Source organism: Eurosta solidaginis, chromosome 2 (genome assembly GCF_040869045.1).
Source record: "Eurosta solidaginis isolate ZX-2024a chromosome 2, ASM4086904v1, whole genome shotgun sequence".
Taxonomy (NCBI): Eukaryota; Metazoa; Arthropoda; class Insecta; order Diptera; family Tephritidae; genus Eurosta; species Eurosta solidaginis.
Window position 1 is genome coordinate 30,374,019 of NC_090320.1, and position 23,402 is coordinate 30,397,420.

At 36.8% G+C, this 23,402-nt stretch overlaps 1 protein-coding gene across 1 annotated transcript in view; it reads left to right on the plus strand.

The window, feature by feature from the left end:
* LOC137241484 (ADAMTS-like protein 3) overlaps positions 1-23,402 on the plus strand; it is a 127,507-nt gene that overhangs the window by 18,206 nt on the left and 85,899 nt on the right. The window contains exon 4 of the mRNA XM_067769092.1: positions 1,842-1,971. Within this exon, the coding sequence (XP_067625193.1) occupies positions 1,842-1,971 (130 nt within the window). The remainder of the gene's footprint in view (positions 1-1,841; positions 1,972-23,402) is intronic.

Sequence of the window (23,402 nt, forward strand, 5' to 3'; positions counted from 1 at the left end):
TCTACTCGTATTTGCTCTGTGTCGCCAATAAAAACGTGGGAGTTTAGCGCGTGGCAACAGCACATCTGCTTTTTCTTCCTCTTCTTTTTCTTCATCATATATGAAATAACTTTAGTCTGCTCTTCTGCTCATCGCTTAGTTCGCTCTCCATGCAACATCAACTGTTGTTTTACTGTGTAGCCACTTAAACACTTAAATTTCTTACAACGACTTTGCGTGCCTTAGCGACGCGTCGCCTGGCGCTGAGATTGAACGTTTTTTAGTTTGCTCTTGGCGCCATGAGCGCACACAGACTTTTTACATATGTAAGCGCTTCTTCTTAAGTGGTCCGTAACAAGTTTTTGTATTGATTGTCAACGATATTTATACCCAGATGATGTAGTGTACAGAATTTAAAAACCATATGTGATTTCCTATTATAGGAGAAAACGATGATAGAGAGAGAGAAAAGGTCTCAATTTGTATTAAATTAAGTCACTTGACCGAGGACCATCAGTCCCTTTGTTAAACTGTCCGAACATTTAAGCGCCGTCCAGGTTAAAATCGCTGCCTTTTGATAACTTGTAGCTGGCATTGCATTGTTTGGGCGATAGGGCATAAAAATAGTCCTGTAAGCTTTCTTGCGAGTTGAAAATGACAGTCAGAAGTGACTTCGGTATTCCATTGTCCACTTACCATATATGTATGTACTTCTGGACAGGTGGGCCTGAGTCAACTAAGCAAGCATTGGGCTCATACCACCTTTTTAAAATTGTCGCGGTCTGCGAGGCCTGTTGTTGACTTCAATCGCGGGATGGAACCATTAGAGTTTATTCATAGAAATTTTACTCTTAACAAGGCGCTTCCCAGTAGGCGTTCGTCTGCTTCTCCTTGAAGCGTTACTTTGTCTCATCTTCGCCCCATCACTCGTCAATCTATGTCATCGATATCATCTAATGGAAATCCAAGGAAGTTTAAGGGGTTAGACCAAAGAGACATGGGTTTTAGAAGCGTTTGTTCCACTTTACAATTGAAAATATGATTGCTGTCACATGGAGACACATTGCATGCAGGACATAAATACATTGCGTGTGTCCGGGTTGGTTGTGGATAAGTAAGAGCTTAACCTGTCACAGTATCCAGATCGAATTTGTGCTAGAGTGACGCGCATATACCTGGGAATAAGATTTGTGGATGAGGCTGAAGGCCTTTGTATGACTATTTGGTAAAACGGCTGAGTTTTTGTGTGCCGGATTTCTTCATAGTGCTTACGGAGAGGTCCTTTTGTTTTCCTATAAGGCGGGTCTTCATCAGCTTATATGAAACTATTTGTTTGTGAAAAGGCATTCAGTGGCAGATAGCGGTATTTTAACAAGCTTCCTTCAGGGTCTTTTTCAAGCTCGACGACCATATTCGAAACGCCTAGCGCACAAGCTGGACCAATTGCTATGGTCGTTTCTCCGCGGCGGTAAATAGTATTAGTAGTTATTAATTTTTATTTTTTTTTGTTCAAGAATAGGTTTATCAAAATTGTTATTACAGACACGGAATATACCATTAAAATATTTCCGTAAAAATTATGATTGAAACTCGCAACTGGGTATAATGTATACATTTTTAATCGTGCTTAAATTAGTTTCACAACTTTTAGTGATGTTGTATATTCATCAATGAAAGATTGGTCGTTTTATCTCTTTTGCGCGTCATATACACAAACACACTTTTTACCTTTTACTTTCATCGATTAAAATTTCTACTTTCGCCACTTTGGCAGTGATTGTGCTACTGATTTCTTTTTTGTTATATTTATGTATAAAATAATGTCTCTCCCCCATTTTTTCTTTTTACAAACTCACCCACAGGCTACAAGATGTCTCATGCTATATGTCGTAATCGTGTCACTGGCGTAGAAGTCGATGATTCTATGTGCATTGGTCCCCAAAGACCGGAGCCTGCGGTGCTGCTCTGCAATACACACACCTGCCCACCGAGGTAAGTTTTGTAACATTAACTTGAAGGTCTCTTTTTCTCGAAAACTTTTGGTGTCTTTGTTAGTGTATAAAATTCATTGTATGTCCGTTTGTTTCTTCGTTCGTTTCTTTCACTGTCTCTCGCTCTATTTGTCCCTGTCTTCAGTCGCCCTTAGTTATCTGCAATATCTATTGACTTATTTTTTTTATGTTTACTTCTGTTTTTCGGTAGTGAAATCTTAAGAAATCAATGAAGCTCGTCACTTTTTTTCGTTTATTGGTCAACATCTATGTGGGTTTGTTTTATTGTAGAGGATTGGCCAAGACCGACATTCAAAGTTCGTTGATTACAGTTTAAATCGTTTTAAGAATATTTGTTGCTTGAAAAGTATAATGCCACCAATATGCTTTTTTCATTTGAACAAGTGAAAATTTTAGGTTTGTGAGACTAAGACTAATCCCATTTAACCGTATTCTTAATAACTGAAATTTATCTTAGAGATGTTAGATCACATCACAACACATATCTACAAAAGCCAGTTTGTCAATTAAAAATACTATAAATATATATCCGCAACGGCTTAAGCTAGTGAAACAAAACTGACTCAACCTGCGACTTGTGTTCGACAAGATTTTGGGATACTATTCCTCCTATTGACTCCCTCATTAAGTTAGGTGGACAGATTCCCATGTCCCCCTAATGTGATGTCTAGCCTAGAGTTGAGGTAAAGCCACAACAGATGTAACTTTATCAAAAACAAATAATTTTGGGCTGTTCGTTAAGAGCTTTCTTATCTGTGACAACTGATACTGATAGAATATTGTTTAATATCGCCTTATTATCGATAGCGAATTATTATCGTGGAATTATCGGCTTTTTATCGACGGCTTGCAGCCCTCGATTTTATATTAAACTTTTATCGTTCTCTGTATCATAGCAAACCGATAACGCGTCGAAAACAAATCGATAATGCGCCGATAACAAATTGATAACACTCCAACGGGAAGTGGACTAGAATCGGTAAATTTTGCATATAAAACCGATAACTATTAATAACTTTTTGAGAATCAAAGGATCTAAGTGACATTTTTTTTAAAATTGAGTTATACTCATATTTGTATATTTAATATAGTGTATATTTGTTGACAATGCGATCCAAGCCATTTTGGACATTTTAGTGCCATATATTTGCCAGACCAAAAACGTACTAAATTTTATTGCATTAATGTTTGGAGCCAAAAGGATCTATGTGCGCTCCTCCAAGCAATAACATTTAATTGCTCGGCCAAAAGAACATGCAGAAAATTTTCAAGTATGTAGTTTTGTAACCGTTTAAGTTTAGTAAAATAAAATGCTAAGCTTAAGTTCGTAGGAAGTCTCGCTGATTTGAAAGAGGTGAAGAAGCCTCTCCCCTCTCTCGTCTGTGCCGCAGATTTGGGTTCAATACTTGACTAATGTAAAAGCAGGCTTACATAAAAATACATCATCGTATAGCAGTGACAAAATAAAATAAAATGAAACTGACGTTTAGAAAGTCAGCTGTTATTACAAAAAGTTAATCTTAGTTTTGTAAAAAATTTCCCTAATTTTTGAAAATTTTTTTATTGAGTTATACCCCATAGGAATTTTTTAACGTAATTTTTTTTATATGGAAAAAAGTCCTTATCCTCGTAAAAAAAAAATTGCCAAAATCAGCGATACATTCTACGAACTTAAGTTTAGCACTTTATTATGCTAAAATTAAACGGGATACAAAACTGCATACTCGAAAAAATTTTAGATGTTATTTTGGCCGAGCAATCAACGTTCGAAATTTTATTGCAACAATTTTTGGATCCAAAAGGGTCTAAGTGCGCTTGGATCCAGAAAAAAAATTGCCAAAAATCAGCGAGACTTCCTACGAACTTAAGTTTAGCAATTTATTATATTAAAATTAAACGGGCTACAAAACTGCATACTTGAAAAAATTCTGCATGTTCTTTTGGCCGAGCAATCAACGTTCGAAATTTTATTGCAATAATTTTTGGAAATTTTTGCAATAATTTTTGGAAATTAACAGTTATTTTCCATCTGCAGTAAACATCCTTTAAATTAATTGACTAACCTGCATTCATTTAGACAGGAATCATTTCAAATGCATTTACCCAGAATTTACAATAAGTAATATACATTAACCTTAATTATCTCAATTCAACGTCGATGTTACTTAGATCCTTTTGGTTGTAAGCTCTTCATATACGATCTTTCGGGAAATAATCGATAATTTTTCGATAAAATATCAATTGTTTTCGATAACACTTTTCGACAAGAAATCGATTACTTTTGATAACAAAAAAATTTCTTAGCACGCAGATAACAAATTGGTCAAAAACTGTTAACACTCCGATATCAAACACATAACTTTTTGTTAAAATATTGCAATTTTTCGATAGATAATCGAAAAGTTTTCGGTAATAAATCGATAAATCGTTTGATAAAAAATCAATAACTTATATTATCGAAAGAAAATTTAAAACACTTCGATATTAAATGTATAACTCGTCTATTATTCCACCCTGTTACGAACCTTTCCCTTCATTTCCCTTTCATTTTTCTTGAACCCACTAATTTCCCACATATGAATTTGAAGCGTTCTAGGCTTTCATAGGATATTTAGGCCCTTTGAAAGATTCTAGTCTTCCATAGGATATTTAGACCCTTTGAAAGGTCCTAGTCTTTAGGCCCTTAGAATAATTAAAACATCATGATACCTTGACACCAACATTTACATTAATTACTATATAATGCCAATTATATAGGGGTAGTCGCTTTAATTTTCTGTCAGACACTGAAGTGTGTAAACGTGGACGCGGAATCGAAATTTACATAATAAGGGCCTTAGGTGGCGCAAGTATTGAACTCTTAAGGTTTTCGTTGTGGATGATGAGAGTTATATCACATAAATGGTCGGACTAATGTAGCTTTCTTAGATGCTGTCGTAATAGTAGTAGAAAGGCAACCCCAGTTTGGATCGCACCAAAAAGAAAGAAGCCAGCGTGAATGGCTATAAAAGGTAATGAGAAATATTACAGGATATAACGCATTCGCCTCAAATCTGATCGCTCTTAATATTTAAGATTGCTGAAAGTTTTGGAAAAATTTTGGTACGCTTCGAGCTACGTTCTTTTGTAACCGAATCCAAAAGATACAACTCACTAGATATCAGAAAGCAAGTGGAACTACAATTACTAATTAGAGTCATGGATTTTACTCAAAATCTCGTGTTTTTTCTATTGCCCGTTCGATTTCATTTTCAGCAGCTTACGAAACGTACCAAACGGACTTTCATATCGCTAAAGCTTCGTTTATTGCTCTTTAGTGCCTTAGAGCCTTGTCTACTTGCTTCGTAAAAAAATGAAGTATGCGCTTTTTAGACGCGCACAATAAAAGCGTGTCGGTCACACACACAACTTCTCCCACTCATAAATAAACATGCAAAAAAGGATGATGTTGCGTCTGTCAAAACAAGTTCATATGCTCAACTTGTAGGCAAACGAGGCAGGAAAAAACAAGTTGAATCAAAAAACACACAAGAAATACAAGAAAAGAAGAACAATTTTAGGAAGAAGTTTTTAGAAAATACACGACTGGGGCAGTTTAGGTCAAGTGAAATGAAACAAGTAAGGACGGGACTGTCTTCGGCTGTGCCGAAGACTTCATACCTTTCACGAATGGGGCTGAACAATAATCTTATCCCGTTCGTAATCTCCGAATAATCGGATGTATAAGATAAGAAATATATAGTGAACAGATCTACATAACTAAACGATTTTTAAGATAAATATAAAATAAAAAATAGGTATGTACTTTGTGTGAGGATGCAAAGTTTCAGGTTTTTTGTGGTCTGCGTGTAAAAACTTTGACTACGAATCACGTATTTCAACAACATATGACGTAAACGTAACTATTTAATGAAATTTTATGAATTTTGAAGCTTCTAGCCGTAAAAAAGGGGCAAAAAAATACAGTTTATATGGGGTATATAATATATGTACCACCGATCTCTATGAATTTTTCAGACAACAATATATGCTATATACGTAAGCATTTGGTGAAATTTGAAGCCTCTAGCTGTTAAAATGGGGAAGAAATTGCGCAAAGTTTCTTATCAGAACAATCGGTTGTATGAGGTTATATATACCACCGGTCTCTATGATTTTTTCATACAACAATATATGCTATACACGTAAATTTGGTGAAATTTGAACATATCTAAACGATTTTTAAGATAAATATAAAATAAACAAGTAAGGAAGGCTAAGTTCGGGTGTAACCGAACATTACATATTATGCTGCCAAATTACAGCTTGCAAAACTTCTAAATTACCTTCTTTTAAAAGTGGGCGGTGCCACGCCCATTGTCCAAAATTTTATTATCTTGCTATTCTGCGTCATAAGTCCAACTCACCTACATAGTTTCATCGCTTAATCCGTATTTGGTAATGAATTATTGCACTTTTTTGATTTTTCGAAATTTTCGATATTGAAAAAGTGGGCGTGGTTATAGTCCGATATCGTTCATTTTAAATAGCGATCTGAGATGAGTGCCCAGGAACCTACATACCAAATTTCATCAAGATACCTCAAAATTTACTCAAGTTATCGTGTTAACGGACAGACGGACGGACGGACGGACGGACATGGCTCAATCGATTTTTTTTTTTCGATACTGATGATTTTGATATATGGAAGTCTATATCTATCTCGATTCCTTTATACCTGTACAACCTACCGTTATCCAATCAAAGTTAATATACTCTGTGAGCTCTGCTCAACTGAGTATAAAAATAGGTAGGTACTTTGTGTGAGGATGCAAAGCTTCACATTTTTGTGGTCTGCATGTAAAAACTATGACTACGAATCACGTATTTCAAAAATATATGACGTAAACGTAACTATTTGATGAAATTTGATGAATTTTGAAGCTTCTATCCGTAAAGAAGGGGCAAAAATGACAGTTTATATGAAGTATATAATATATATATCACCGATCTTTATGATTTTTTCAGACAACAATATATGCTATATACGTAAGCATTTGGTGAAAGTTGAAGCTTCTAGCTCTTAAAATAGGGCAGTAATTACGAAAAGTTTCTTATCTGAACATTCGGTTGTGGGGGATATATACTATATATACGACCGATCTCATCAATTTTTTTAGGCAGCAATATGTGCAATATACGAAAGTATATGGTGAAGTTTGAAGCTTAAATCTGTTAAATTGGGTAAGATATAACAAAAATCCTCTTTTTCTGAAAAATCGGTTGTACGGAGGATATATGCTATAGTGGTCCGATCCGGCCGGTTCCGACAAATGTCTAATCGGACACCCAAATACACCCGCTCACCAAATTTTATCAAGATATCTCAAAAATAAGGGACTAGTTTGCATACAAACAGACAGACGGACAGACGGACATGGCTAAATCAACTCAGCTCTTCAACCTGATTATTTCGGTATACGGTGGGTCTATCTATTTTCCTTTAAGGACTTACAATTTTGGGTTTCGTGACGAAATTAATATACCATTTCATTTTCATGAAAGGTATAAAAAGGCATCCAAAAAGTCCACTTAGCACGTGGCAATAGTGCGACTGGCCAAGGACAAAATGAGTGTCATGTAAAATGGAAGCGGGAAGCCAATTGAGGAAAAACATGAACACAAAGTCATAACACGTCCTCTTTTAACGGGTCACTGTTAGTGCTAAATACTTTCTTATACGGAAAGCTTAGAGCACTTAGTAATGACCTTCTCACTAAGTATGCAAGAGTAAGGTTAGTTTATTGAAAAAGCGAGTAGAAAACTGACGCAATTATTTAAACAGTTTTGATGAGTTAACATCTTTGCTCATAGTATGGGGGAATACAGAATATGAGAGTTGTGTTAGTGTAGGCGTGATAACTATAGTCATAATACAGGTGGATAGTGTGGTAACATTGCAATGCATGTCAAGAAAGGGAAAGGACAAGTTATCGATTTGTTATCGAAGTGTTATATAATTCTCATCGGAGGGTGGAGCCGTGTGTAGAAGTCCACGAAAGTGGGGAAAGCTTCTGACCGCCATTCACCTGGGAATGGCCAGAGCGATTCTTTTGCATGCGGTTCAAGCAGCTCACTACTGCCGGTCGCTTGCGGCCAACTATCCTCTGGGTAGCTAATGTGAGAAGGCGACAACCTGGCTAGACCACTCTGACATAATCGGTATAAGGGCTAGCCGGGGGAGATCTCATCGGCAGCGTCTGTACACCTCTAGGTGCGGCTGCAAGCGGGCGTCTGTCTTGGAGCAAGCGGCTCGCTATATAAACGTGCAAGTAATATTTTCACCCCCGCTGAGCGGGTTGTGCGCTGGGCTTGGGACCCGCCACGTAAAACCATACTCCAATGAAATATAACAACAAGCCTCCGATAAATACACTCTCTATTGATTACGACCATGGCAAACGTTTGAAGGACAATGAATTGAGGGCATGCACCTGGAAAGTCCGCTCTCTGAATGGGATTGGTGCAGATGCCCGGCTGGTTGATGTCCTCGTCAAAGCAAAATCTGACATCACCGCCATCCAAGAAATGCGTTGGACGAAGCAAGGAAGAAAGAAGATCAAAAATTGTGACATCTATTGGAGTGGCCATACGAATAAGCGCAGTTTCGGCGTCGGATTCGTGGTGGGAGAGAGACTCTGTCGCCAAGTTCTGGCGTTCACGCCTGTGGACGAGCGTCTCGCCGCTATCCTAATAAAAGCAAAATTTTTCAATATATCATCCATCTGCGCCCATGCGCCGACAGAGGAGAAAGACGATGAGGTGAAAGACACTTTTTATGAACAATTAGAACGCACATACGAGCGCTGCCCCCGTCATGATATAAAAGTCGTGCTTGGCTACTTTAACGCCAGGGTGGGCAAAGAAGGTGTTTTTGGCCCTACAGTCGGAAAGTCCAGCCTACACAATGAAACTTCTCCTAACGGACTGAGGCTGATTGACTTTGCCGGTGCTCGAAACATGGTTATTCGAGCACGAGGTTCATGCATAAAAAGATACATCAAGCTACATGGCTGTCTCCCGATCGAAATACTCGCAATCAGATCGATCACGTTGTGATAGACGGACGGCATGCCTCCAGTGTTTTAGATGTGCGCACGATCCGAGGATCTAACATCGACTCCGACTATTATCTCGTTGCAGCCAAAATACGCACCCGTCTCAACGCGGCTAAAACCAAGGAACAAAAAACACAAGGAAAGCTAGACGTCGAAAAGCTTCAATCACAACAGACTGCCAATGATTTCGACTCTCACACCTGCTCTCTGAGAGCACAACTCATCCTGAAGGAATACAGGAGCAGTGGGAGCATATCTCCAAAGCACTTCGTACTGCCGCCGAGGAAAAAATTGGTTACCGGCGGCCACGAAAAAACAACTGGTATGATGAAGAATGCCGCGTTGCAACCGAAAGAAAAGACGCTGCCTACAGGGCTACGTTAAAAGCGAGCGCGACAAGAGGAGTGTGTGAACGCTATCGTGAGTTGAAAAGGGAAGCGAGACGCCTTTTCAGGAAGAAAAAAGCAGAAGCAGAAAGGCGTGAGTGCGAGGAGCTTGAGCTGCTAGCCACCAGGAATAACGCCCGAAAATTCTACCAAAAAATACGGCGACAGACGGAAGGTTTTAAGACCGGGGCAAACTCCTGTAGGAATGAAAACGGCGACCTTGTAACTGATGTCCAGAGAGTGCTTAAATTATGGAGGGAATACTTCTCTGCTCTCCTAAATGGAGGCAGCAATTTACCGCGCAGAGATGAAGAACCCGATCCCGCAATCGATGATGATGGAATATATGTCCCCCCGCCCGATTATGACGAAGTTAGAATAGCAATAACCAGATTGAAAAACAACAAGGCCGTGTGCGCTGATGGATTGCCTACGGATCTATTCAAGTTCGGTGGCGAGGAGTTGGTAAGGCGTATGCAGCAGCTTCTTAGCAAAATATGGGCTGACGAAAGCATGCCCGGCGGTTGGAATCTAAGTGTTCTTTGCCCAGTCCACAAGAAGGGGGATATTGCAAAATGCACCAACTATCGTGGAATCAGCCTTCTTAATATCGCATATAAGGTCCTTTCAAGTGTATTGTGCGAAAGATTGAAGCCCACCGTGAACCGGCTGATTGGACCTTATCAGTGCGGCTTCAGACCTGGTAAATCTACCATCGACCAGATTTTCACAATGCGCCAAATCTTGGAAAAAACCCGTGAAAAGAGAATCGACACACATCACCCCTTCGTCGATTTTAAAGCCGCCTTCGACAGCACGAAAAGGAGCTGCCTATATGCCGCTATGTCTGAATTTGGTTTCCCCGCAAAACTTATACGGCTGTGCAAAATGACGTTGAACTTATACTTTGAAAGCAAAGAACCGAACGCATACGCATATAAGCAAACGCAATCGCAAACACACGTTGAGCAACACCATCAGCTCAGTCAGAATTGGGAAGGACCTCTCCGAGCCGTTCGCAACTAAAACGAGGTTTCAGACAGGGTGACCCCCTATCGTGCGATTTCTTTAATTTGATGCTGGAGAAAATTATACTAGCTGCAGAACTTAAACGCACTGGAACAATATACTATAAAAGCGTGCAATTACTGGCATATGCTGATGACATTGATATAATCGGCCTAAACACCCGCGCTGTTAGTTCTGCTTACTCCAAACTGGAAAAAGAAGCGGTAAAGATGGGTTTGATGGTGAATGAGGACAAAACGAAGTACCTGCTATCATCGAGCAAAGAGTCAGCGCATATGCGCCTTGGCAGCCACGCTACTGTTGGCAGCCATAATTTCGAAATAGTAAAAGACTTCGTTTATTTGGGAACCAGCATCAACACTAGCAACAACATCAGCACTGAAATCCAGCGAAGAATCAGTCTTGCCAATAAATGCTACTTTGGACTAGGTAGGCAATTGAAAAGTAAAGTCCTCTCTCGGCGAATGAAAATCATACTCTACAAGTCACTTATCGTACCCGTCCTGCTATATGGGCAGAAGCATGGACCATGACAACAGCAGATGAAGCGGCTTTGGGAGTGTTCGAGAGAAAAGTTCTTCGAAAGATTTATGGATGGCGATGGCGATGGCGAGTACCGAAGAAGATTTAATGATGAGCTGTACGAGCTATACGCAGACATCAACATAGTCCAGCGAATTAAAATGCAGCGGCTGCGCTGGCTAGGCCATGTTATGCGAATTAAAGATGATGCTCCGGCCAAGAAAGTGTTTCTATCGGAAGCCGCCTATGGAAGCAGAGGTAGAGAGCGGCCCCCACTCCGTTGGAAAGACCAGGTGGAAAACGATTTAAACTCCCTTGGTGTGCCCGATTGGCGCCGGTTGGCGGAGCGAAGGAGCAACTGGCGCGCCTTGTTGGACGGCCATAACCGTTTAGACGGTTAAGCGCCAATTAAGTAAGTAGGTAAGTAGGCAGAGGGAGAGGGAGGTACAGGGAGACCAAGAGAATGAGAGGAGGGGAGAAAAAGCGATGGAGAGTGAGAAAGGCAGATTGTTTTTATGAATTCTACTAAAAAAAAAGACGTGTGGCACTCGGGGACTGCCGCGGTAAAGCTATTGCATATTATTTTATTTATTTATTTATTTGTTTGTTAAAGTCAACACAGACACAAAGCGGTTGACTACTGAATATAAGATACAATACATATAACAAGGAAAGAAAACATAAGCGTAAAAAACAAAATTTAAAGTAAAAACTTAAATAATAAACAATCAAATTAATTCAGTTAAATTTTAATTAATACATAAATCAAATCAAAAATAAAGATTAGTTAAAATTAATATTGAAATAAAATTGACATCTTATTTAAAAATCTTTAAAAATATCATGCCAGACGTGAGAGTATTTCCTTACGGATAGCAGCAATCGAATACTCAAAACTAATGCAGTTGTACAGTTCGTTATAGCGCGAGCACCAATTGCGAAGAGGGCTATATTTGGCAAAATTACGCCGTAGAATGGGTAAATGAAAGAGTACATAGTGTCTTGTAGTTCTCGCAGGAACGGAAAAATCCAGTCTGCTTACAAGGTCAGTAGAGTCTATCTCACCGATAATCAGTTTATGAAGGAACATTACCCCGAGTAATGTTCTTCTATTCTCTAAAGTTGGCAAACTAATGAGAAGAAGTCTATTTCTATAAGGTGGAAGATGTTGATTTGATTCCCAGTTAAGACCGCGTAAAGCGAAGATTAGAAACTGCTTCTGTACCGATTCAATCCGATCTATATGATTTTTATACCCCGGGGACCAAATACAGGAACAATACTCAAGTATTGGGCGAACCAAAGATGTGTAAAGGGTCTTGGTTAAATAAGGATCATCAAATTCTTTAGCCCATCTTTTAATAAATCCGAGTACACCCGATGCCTTGTTTACAATAGATGAAATATGCATGTTAAAGCTCAATTTCGCATCAAAAAGAACACCTAGGTCACATACTTCAGATATACGCTCCAAGAGCGCACAATCTAGCATATATGATTTTAAAACTGGGTTGACTCTGTGAAATGTCATTAGTTTACATTTGCAGCAGTTCAAAACTAGTAGATTTACTGTACACCATAATTGAAATGAGTCCAAATCGGCCTGAAGTAGATCCAAACGAGAAGAGTCAGAAGGTAAGTATGTATAGCATAGTTTTACATCATCTTCATAGATTAGAGCTCGGAAATACGAAATAACATTAGGTAAGTCATTAATGAAGAGTGTAAAAAGTAATGGACCCAAATGGCTACCCTGAGGCACACCAGAAGTTACTCAGAGAGACTGTTTTTGAACATAACTTACTGAGTTCTATTTACAAGAAAGCTGCGAAGCCAAAGTAATAATTCTTCGGAAAACGCAGTAAGTCAAGTTTATGAGTTAAAAGCTCATGGTTAACAGAGTCAAATGCTTTGCTGAATAAATAACATCGGTTTGCTTATTGGATAAAAATCCATCCATGACTAGAGAGGTGAACTCAAACAAGTTGGTTGTGGTTGATCTTCTACACACAAAACCATGTTGGCTGGGTGATAATAAAGAAGTACATGCATATTGAATTTGGCAGGTGATGATCTTTTCAAACATTTTAGGAATAGCCGAAAGTTTAGCTATGCCCTTGTAGTTCTCGATATTGGACCTACTACCTTTCTTATGTAAGGGCATAATAAATGATTGCTTCCAAATTGAAGGGAATACAGAAGATTCAAGAGATAGTGTAAATAATTTAAGGATCGGCTTAGATAGGTTGACAGCGCAAAAGTTTAGAACACAACTAGGAACGCCATCTGGACCCGGAGAGGTAATTGGTTTCAACTCCAGAAGACTCTTCAGAACAGTATCTATATCTATGACAGGAACCAGAACACAATTAGAACTTTCTAAGGTGTAAGGATAGAGATCCGATTGAAAAAGTAGAGATGAATAGGTCGACTTAAAGTATTCAGCAAATAAGTTGGCAACATCATCATCCGAGCTTGCGTTCTTACATCCATAGGCCAAAGCAGATGGAAATCCTGAGGTTTTTCTCTTAGAATTGACAAAACTAAAAAATTGTTTCGGGTTGTTAAAAAATTGAAGCTTACACCGATTTAAGTAACGTTTATGGCACTGCTGATTAAGACGATGAAAGTTTGATCTAGCAACTAAATATTTAGAAAAATCGGAGCATGATCCTGATTATTAACTTATGCAATTATAATATTTATGCAACATTTTGTTTTCTTTGATATTAATTCGAGTTTTGTCTTAAACTTTAACCTTAACTTTATTTTTAACTTTAACTTTAACTTAAACTTTCACTTTAACTTTATTTTTAACTTTAACTTTCACTTTAACTTTAACATTCACATTAACTTTAACTTAAACTTTAACTTCCACTTTAACTTTAACTTTAACTTTAACCTTAACTTTAACTTTAACTTTAACCTTGACTTTGAATTTGGATTTGACTTTGACTTTGACTTTGACTTTAACTTTAACTTTATTTTTAACTTTAACTTTAATTTTAACTTTAACTTCAACTTTAACTTTAACCGTAACTTTAACTTTAACTTTAACCCTAACTTTAACTTTAACTTTGACTTTAACTTTAACTTTAACCTTAACTTTAACTTTAACTTTATTTTTAACTTTCACTTTAACTTTCACTTTCGATTTAACTTTAACATTCACTTTAACCTCAACTTTAACTTTAACTTTCACTTTAACCTTAACTTTAATTTTAACTTTAACTTTATTTTTAACTTTAACTTTAACTTTATATTTAACTTTAACTTTATGATAGAGATCCAATTTTATGTATTTGGCCTGTTGCTAACACCGAACCTTTTTCGAACCTTTTCGAACCTTTTTTGACAAATATCCGTTAAGGTTTTTTTTTGATTTATTCCCCAAGCCCGCGATAAAATCTATGCAATAGCTTAAAAATTGTATCTATGGTGCTTGGTAAATGCGAGACTTCAATGTACTTGCCCATGTTTGCATAAGCTGCAACTGCATTATATAACCAATGCCAAAGAGGATAAATACAATAAGAGCCGTCACTCGTTATTTTGTGGCGAGTATTTCGCTGGAAATTGAAAAAATCTATGCCGAATGTTTTCTGAGAGGGACATTTTTCATTGTCTCGCATTTATCCATGCCGTGTAGGCCCCTTGCGTAACTGTGATTTTTGGAAAGAGAATTAAATAAGTTAGTTAAATACAGTCGGAAAAATAAACACAAAAGCCTCACGAAAATGTATAGAAGACATTTATAAACATCTCGCCCAAAAAAAGGTAGCGACTACCTCTCAGTCTACATCGAGTAAATGCCTAACAAATAACGAGTGACGGCTCTTATTGTATTTATCCTCTTTGCCAATGCATGCAATATGCAAGCCATATCAGCACACAATTTAAAGTACATTCGCAAAGCGGAAACTTCAATATGGCCAACTATATAAAACCAAAAGCTCGTTAGATAAACAGGCTAGCAAATTGGTAGACAGAAAGTGTGATATTCAGATAGTCCAAAAGGGGCTTTTGCAATGGCTTGTGTTCGAAAATTGGGGGTGCGATTCAAAGCGTGTTGTTGGGGTTGTGTGTGTGCAATGCACTTTTTCTTAACATAGTAAGAGGGTGTCTTTTGTCCGTTGTGAGTGCTACAATCGGACACATCCGCCTTCATTCGTTGCAGCAGCGTTCCTCTTACCAATTAATACGCTCTACAAACTCTATTTTTGTGCTTTCGATAGTCCTCTGTATCTGCCCAAGAGGTCATAAAATTTAATCGTTTGATAGCGCCCTAACGTTTTTTGTATCCGCAGCTCTAGAGCAGAAAATGTGAACTTCTAATATTATTAGGGTGTACTGAAATATATAGATGTAGTGTGCTGCCCTAACTAAAGAAAGGGTTCGAATCAAGTGACACAAGAATGGAAGATGAAAAAATGGAAAAGATGAACAGAATCAGTTCAACAAAAGAATTGGATGCTAGACTGGAATACGACTCAGTGGCTAATAAAGAGATAAGGCAGCGCTCTCCATCCAGCGGCGTGACATTAGAAGCGATTGAAATCCAGTGGCCCGAAGGTTTTAGTGGTCAAAAAAATCGATCTCGAGGCAGTCGGGCTAGTTCCAGAAGGTGAAAGTTCCGGAATGTACCGGATTCATATTAGAAACATCCGCCACTCTTCACTAAACTATATATAACTAGTTAGCTCTATAATCACTATTACGCCTGTTTAACTATTATCGTTCTCTTAGCGGTACACTTCCAGTCTAAAGGTTTAGTCACGCCAAATCATGCTGTTGTGCGTATTTGGTATCTGTCGCACTGTGCTAACGCTCGCTCAATCTAGGTCTACCTATTTTCTATTAACGACAAGAGTACATCCTTTAGCTTTGAGTGAGTGTGGCCCATTAGAGCTTTCCCTTAGCGTATATGACCACAGTACGCTTGGGTGTTAACACATTTTGATCACAGCCTATCCGCCGCAGAAACTATTCCCCACAATATGGCATTGTCAAATTTTGGCTAGCTGATCTTTAAGAATTTTAGTTGTAGGACATTACTGGTGTGGGAGATGAAAGACGTTATATCCCAAGTTCTGTAATCGAGTGTATGTAATTATCTTAGCAATACTCCGTTTCAGCTTTCGCTGTCCTCTTTTCCTCTCAGCTGACGTTCCAGCAAACAGCTGCCTGATACAGAACAGAATCCCAAGCGGATTATAAGTCATCTTTATCAGAAGAACGGCCAGAAGCGATGATATATAAAAGAGAAATTTGATCCGATACTACCAATGCTTTTGTCATGTACCTACTGTGCTTTTGTCAACTCACGTACACAAAATTTTGTTATTGCAGCTCATTCATCATATATCGCCAAAAAAGAACGAGCTCTTCGTAACGAGATCCTCTGGTGGGTTTGTAGTATTCGTATTGTTCTAAAATTTTACCTAATTCCCATATTAATATTGGGAAACATCGACGCTTGTTTCACTTCAACATACTTACGTGTCTGATTGATTGTATCGGATAAATAGCTCAAATTAGGAGCGCACCAGTTCAAAACCAGTAGCATAAACTACAACAACAACGTAAATACGCTTCATAATACATTTTACCTGGGGCAATGGTGCGACGTGTAGGTGTGGCACAAATTACGTGCGCTTGTTGTACGAATATGATTGCTCTCGCAGACAAGCTGGTGCTCAAAATCGTTTTCGCGCTCAAGTAGGCTTGGCATAAAGAATAATTCTTTTGCAAATACGGGAATTTTTGTATGCGTAGCAGATGATAAATGGATTTTTTCATTTTGTACCAAACGAGGAAAAAAATATACCAAATCATCCAAAAATGTACCAAAAGTCTTCGGATGTGAATTTGAACGGAACTAGAGCTATATTCTGCTTCTTTATCCAAAAACTGGTTTTTTTTTTCTAACACAAATTAAAGGTAGTCTATCAGGAAAATATGATTTATGAAGAAATAATTTTCTAGTAAAAATAATAAAAGAAGTTTATCGATTGAAGCGTACATTCTTTATTGAGTACCAGTAAGGAACATAAAATTAATATTTTAAGAAATAACAGCTGCATTCAATGCAAAAACATTTCATAAAAACATTTAGGTACAAAAGGTTTTGATTCAGGTATAAAAGTTGACAGTTTGCCGCCTACATCTATACTAATAACTCCTATTTCAATCACTACATTAAAAGTTCTTCTTCTTTGAGTTCTTTAAATACCTCAGTTGACAAAAAGTTTTTTTTCGTATCTATATCATGACAACTACTGTTAGTTGATTTCATCAAGTATTTTGTTTTCATTAAATTCGAAACTGTGTTTATTTGAAGTCTATTTCTAACTTAAAAAAAAAAAATAAATGTAAGGCGCGATAACCTCCGAAGAGATCTAAGGCCGAGCTTCTAACTTAGTTTTAATTAAAATTTGTATAGAAAATATCCTTTCTACGTTTGTGGATGAATTTCGAATTGAAAATATGCCTTGAACTATTCTATAAATATTGGAAAACATTTGCGCATTTAATTTATTTTTAACTGATCTTAATTCTTCCCAAAAGCCTCATATATTTAAATTCTTGAATTTTTTAAGGCTCTCATGCTCTGCTAAGCTCTAAATTTAGAATTAATTTTCTCTATTTTATCAAATGCTGATTTCAGAAACAAGTCCATAACTAAAGCACAATACTATTTGTTTCACCGCTTAAAATACTTTCTGGTGAAAGCTATGCAGCCCACAACAAAGTTTTATCATTAAAATTTACTTTCCTTAAAAATATTTCAAAGAAAAAAATTACTTTCTGTAAAATTGTTTAGCACAGCTCTTCAATATGTGTCGTCGGCTTTTTACAAAAGGTTGCTTGATAGAATAATATCCACATTAACACCGCAGTAAACTTCATCTGGAGTTAAGTGATTTCCGTCTGAATCAATATTTAACATCCAAATAGGACTGGAGACTAAATAAGATTTTTTATAAAATTTTTAATTTGGTAATAAGTAAATGTAAGCGAATATCTTCAGACTGCATTTCTATATTCACATTATTTATTTCATTTAAAATATAAGAAAGAAATTAAAATATACTTTATAAATAGCACTTTGAAAAATTTCAGATATAAGATTAATATTTTGATTACTGCTTTTGTTTTCAACTATGTAAAGATTAAAATAATACGAGTACTTGAGGGCATCCCATTGTTCAAGAATTCTATCTATGAATGGCTTGTCTAGGGGCTGTGGGGGCGTACTTTAGTAAAACATGCATTTCTGTACCGAAATGTTCTTGAAAACTCTGAAAGCCTGCCCTCCTAAGCGGGCTGTTACAAAAATGATAGCTTACGTCTTCTAAATGTATCAATTTTGTTGGGAAATACATCACAAGCGGCCATTGAAGCTAAATTTAAAATGTGACAAACACATCCATTAACATGCAGATTTGGAACAACTTGCTTCAGCCTTGCTTGCTCTCCGCTTTTTGCTCCCATCATAACCGAACAGGTGTCGGCAGTGAAACCAATCATTTTGGGGTATTGAATGGTCTTTCAAAGTTTTAATAATGGCATTAAAAATACCCTCCGTGCTACTATCGGCCAAAGGTATCAAATCTAAAAATCCATCAATGCACTTTTTATAAAAAATTCGAATCAGAACTGCCTTTTTTTTGATATACATATATCAGTCGTTTCATCTATTATTAGAGAGTAATAATTCTTCTGACAAAATACAATTATGAATTTATAATTTTCTGGCCCTGTTATATTATTTTCTGTGCTTTGATTCTATTGATAAAAAATTTGTTCACAATTTAGTATGAGTTATGCTATTTTTCATAAGCATATTTAAATGATCCATAATTGCAAATAATGGCAAATTGTGCTCGGCAACAAAACAACTTAACGATATATTTTCTTCGAAAAATTTTAAATTTTTTTGTATATTCAGAGCTGCTTTGCAAATGACTTGAAGTGTAGTGCTGAATTTTACAAAAATGTACGAAATATGTCAATGTAGTACCAACGTACTTTCGGGGAGCGAAATGTACCAAAAAAAGTACAAATGTACCATGATTATCATAACTGATGCATAGGCGTATGGCATGGGTGAGCATAGGTTTGCAGTTTTAGTTGCTTTAATATGAGATCGCGTACATATCGTGGCACTTATGCGAGTTTTGTTTTCATGTTGCAGGAATCGGGAATTTCTATCGTAGCGTAACAACAAATTAGCAAATTGGCGGGAATTGTACAAGTGAAACATGTTTTTTATAAGCATTTCATGCTTCGTCTGGTATATACGGTTTAGCAGCTTGATTTCAGTGTATAAGATTATGAATCAAAAGTGGTGCAGTGAAACAAAAGTGCCTCTCGTTTTGTTACATTCTAAGCTTAAACTGATGAAGAGTTACGAAATGCTACATACAATGGAAAAGAGATTTACGACAGAAAATATTATTATCATCAATTACTGCGAAAGTTGCAGAGTATTTGCAAAACCACTGTTGAGTAGGTTGTTGCCGATGCCGGGCTGGTTAATGTTCTGGTGAAGGCAAAAGCTGGCATATCACAGTGAATGCGTAAACTTCGTTCTAACAATCCCACTGATTACACAGGCCGACAAGAAATTTGACCATAAACCAGACCATACTTTCCTAAAGGTTTTCGATGCGCTGAATTAAAATCTGGACCCAGAATTGCTCTATCACTTCAGATTTTGAGATATCCTAACCTAAATGTGCAAAAAACACCGTTTTTGCCTATTTTTGAGGTTATATATGAACGCAGGTTTTTTTTTTTTAAAGCACACATAGCATCTTAAAGAAGAAGTCTTTCTCTTACGAATGGCGTTGAGTTTGCTCAAATATCTTTTTTTTCGCTAAGATAGAGCAATTTAAAGTTTATAAATTTGCTAATTTTCCTGTGGCTGAAAAACCACTGAATTAACGTAGGTATGATGCAGTAGTAGTAATTTATAAACTTTAAATTGCTCTATCTTAGCGAAAAAAAATATTTGAGCAAACTCAACGCCATTCGTAAGAGAAAGACTTCTTCTTTAAGATGCTATGTGTGCTTTTAAAAAAAAAAAATCTGTCGTTTATATATAACCTCAAAAATAGGCAAAAACGGTGTTTTTTGCACATTTAGGTTAGGATATCTCAAAATCCTGAAGTGATAGAGCAATTCCGCGTCCAGATTTGAATTCAGCGCATCGAAAACCTTTAGGAAAGTATGGTCTGGTTTATGGTCAAAAAAATCGGTCTCATTTTGTCGGCCTGTGTTATTAGCACTTTACTTATTGCAGGAATTCATTGAAATTGAAGCTCTCGCTGACCTTTTTTTAATGCAGTAGATAAGGCGTATGATTTTCCGAAAGGGTAGTAAATTGAGGTATATTGGAACGATGTTCCGTTATCTCTGACCTAATTTGATTTGGAAACAAACCGGTGTCGACGTTGAGCCATCTTCAGTGTAATTTTTCGTTATGATCTGTTGTTTTCTGTCTTATGTTTATAGTTTGTTTGTTCATTCGCAACGAAAAAGGGAACCTTACAAAAACAAATCTACATAACACATAAATTAATATAGAGACAGAATGTCTCAATTGTGTTGTAAGTGTAAAAATGATATAGACTAAAATAAGCAAGAAAATAAAAACAAACTGCTGTTTCACCGTGTGATTCTCGGTTCGAATCTCGGTGAAACCTCTGATAACATTACGAAATTGCCTGATGATGATTATGTGGCGGTTTTAGAAATGGCACCGTCGCAATATACCAGTAAATATATTTTTTTTTGTTGTCTTAAAAGAAACAAAATAATATTCAACTATTATAAGCCGGTGTTAAGCTCATGAATTCTTAAATATTAGGCATAAATTGAACACACCGTTAAACAAACAAACATGGATGATTTTCACTGATCAACTTGTATGGTTAGTTGATGCAGGTAGAAGTCAGTAATTTCAGTTGTTTGTCGTTTTGTGCGTGTTTATTGATTTGGTTCATTGTCACTGTTTTTTGTTTGTTTGATGCGTGTTTGTCTTGTTATACCTGCGTGATAATTTTTTTTCGGTTTTAACAAGTTTTAAAGGTTCAAATATTGGGTTTGCCTGTTCTCTTATTATTGTATATTTCCATATCTTCGAGTACGTTTAGTTGTCGAATTTTCTCTTGTATTTGCAGCAACTTGACTGTTTTATTGATGTTTGGATTCCATATTTTCTTGTTGTAATATTTATTGTATTCTCAGTACCTCGTTCTTACTTGTCGTCCTGTTTTTCCTACACAAAAAAGATCAAACGACTAAAAATAGTGACATCTACCTTACTCAGCTAACAACACAAGTTGATCTGTGAAAACCATCCCGTTTCTGAATGAACACATAACACACACATATACATTCTCAAACATACAATTTTACAATATCTGCACATGCACCTACGAACTATAAATATATAAGGCGAACCGCAGCAACAGCTCAGGCGAAACATTACACTGAAGATGGCAGAATGCCGATATATGCTTTTCGCCTTATACATCTTTAGCTAAAATATTGCAACAAATTAGCCATATTTGCACAAATGTGCACAAATGTTTTATATAGCCACATTTGCTGCATTACATAAAAGTGCGTTTCCATGACAGCAAATGTGCTACAAAAAAAAAATTAAATTAACTTGAATCGTTTTTCGAGTGTGAAAACAAAATTAAAATAATTGGGGAGGGGTGTGTAAATTAGCGCCCACTGCATTGTTACGCATTTCGTCGTGTTTTGCTTATCCAGGCGAAAGGCAAGATACGTACTAAACCTTTAAAAAAATCAAATCCCTGGTCCGATACCAGGATAAAAGCTTTTCTTCGGGTTTCCATGAAGCTATCCACATATCGGCTACATGATTTCGAAGTTTATGGGCTGATTAAAATTTATTAGAAGATGAGTAGATAAACGGACACAAACTTAGAGAGTATGCGTTCTAAATCGGGTTCGTTGCATTTGACCTGGCAACACGATTAGAAAAAATTGTCTTGCAAATTTGAATACATTTATATCTGTTCATGTTTTACACATATTTCCTACTATTTTTTCATCGAAATTGTGGTGAAATCCTCCCGCTGAAGGCTTGTTTGGACGTTTGGTTCGCAGCGAACAAACACACAAACTTTTTTTTCTTGGGAAAAATGTGACTACTGTTTAAATTTGGTAATTAAAACTAGTCAAATATATTTTTTTACAGAAGAAAAGCCAATAAGTATTTAAAAATTTAACTGCCTGTTTAAGCTATTATAGATTTCTTCACATTATGTATATTGCAAATAACCACCCCAAATAGCTTAGCTTTAAGATGTAAAAACTCGTTTTCAAATCGCAGTTTTCTATGAGGAGTTATTACATAAAAGACGTAGTTACCCACTTTAGTTTACAAGGTGCCTGTCATTAACTATTTAAATAGCTCATCTTTCATTTCTACGCAATCAAATTTACTAACGGGTTGACCTTACAAATATTGTGGCCCTTCACATTTACCATAAAAACTTTTGCACCCAACTACTTTAGTGCGGTACAATAATGCGATTTTAATTGTCGTGGATAAGTGAAATATGCTGGAAATTTTAAAAATTAATAGTGCTATGGCTGCGCACAACAAATTAACGTAATTAAATGTGTGCTTAAATAGCAGTAAAATATCATTAATGCCATAACTGGCGATGTGGGATGCTGTGTCTGGCTGGTAGTGATTTTATTGTATGCCCTCACTAAGCGGCTCTTAAGCTTTTATTTGCATGACTAATTGTGTGTATGATTTGTTTACGGGACCACCGTATAAGCGGCCGTCGGCTTTCAGAAAAGCTTGGACCGAAATGTTTTTGCCATGACAGCTTATATAAGTATTTGCTGAGGACTAAGGTCACCCCGACTAAAAACCTCCTCTAATTGCAGCTTAAGTTTTGAGTAATAATAAATTAAATGCTCATTCTGGTCCTAGAAATATTTCTTTATACATTATTTAGCGTGACATGAAAGAAAAACTTTATTTTCATTAAAGGTATAAGATGTACTTATACTGCAACCAAAAATGTGCTCAATGCGTCCCTGGAAATATCGTATTTGACTTGCGATTATTTCTGAGTTCGTTCAATGAGAACACAACAAATGAAATATCAACCAAGTAGCAAATTTTTATTTAAACAAAAAAAAAAAAAAAGAAAAGAAATACTCACTTATATGGCGCTTAACCGTTTAAACGGTTATGACTGTCTAACAAGTTGCGCCAGTCGCTCATCCTCGCTGCCAACCGGCGCCAATTGGTCACACCATGGGAGTTTAAAACGTTTTCCACTTGGTCCTTCCAGCGAAGTTGGGGCCGCCCTCTA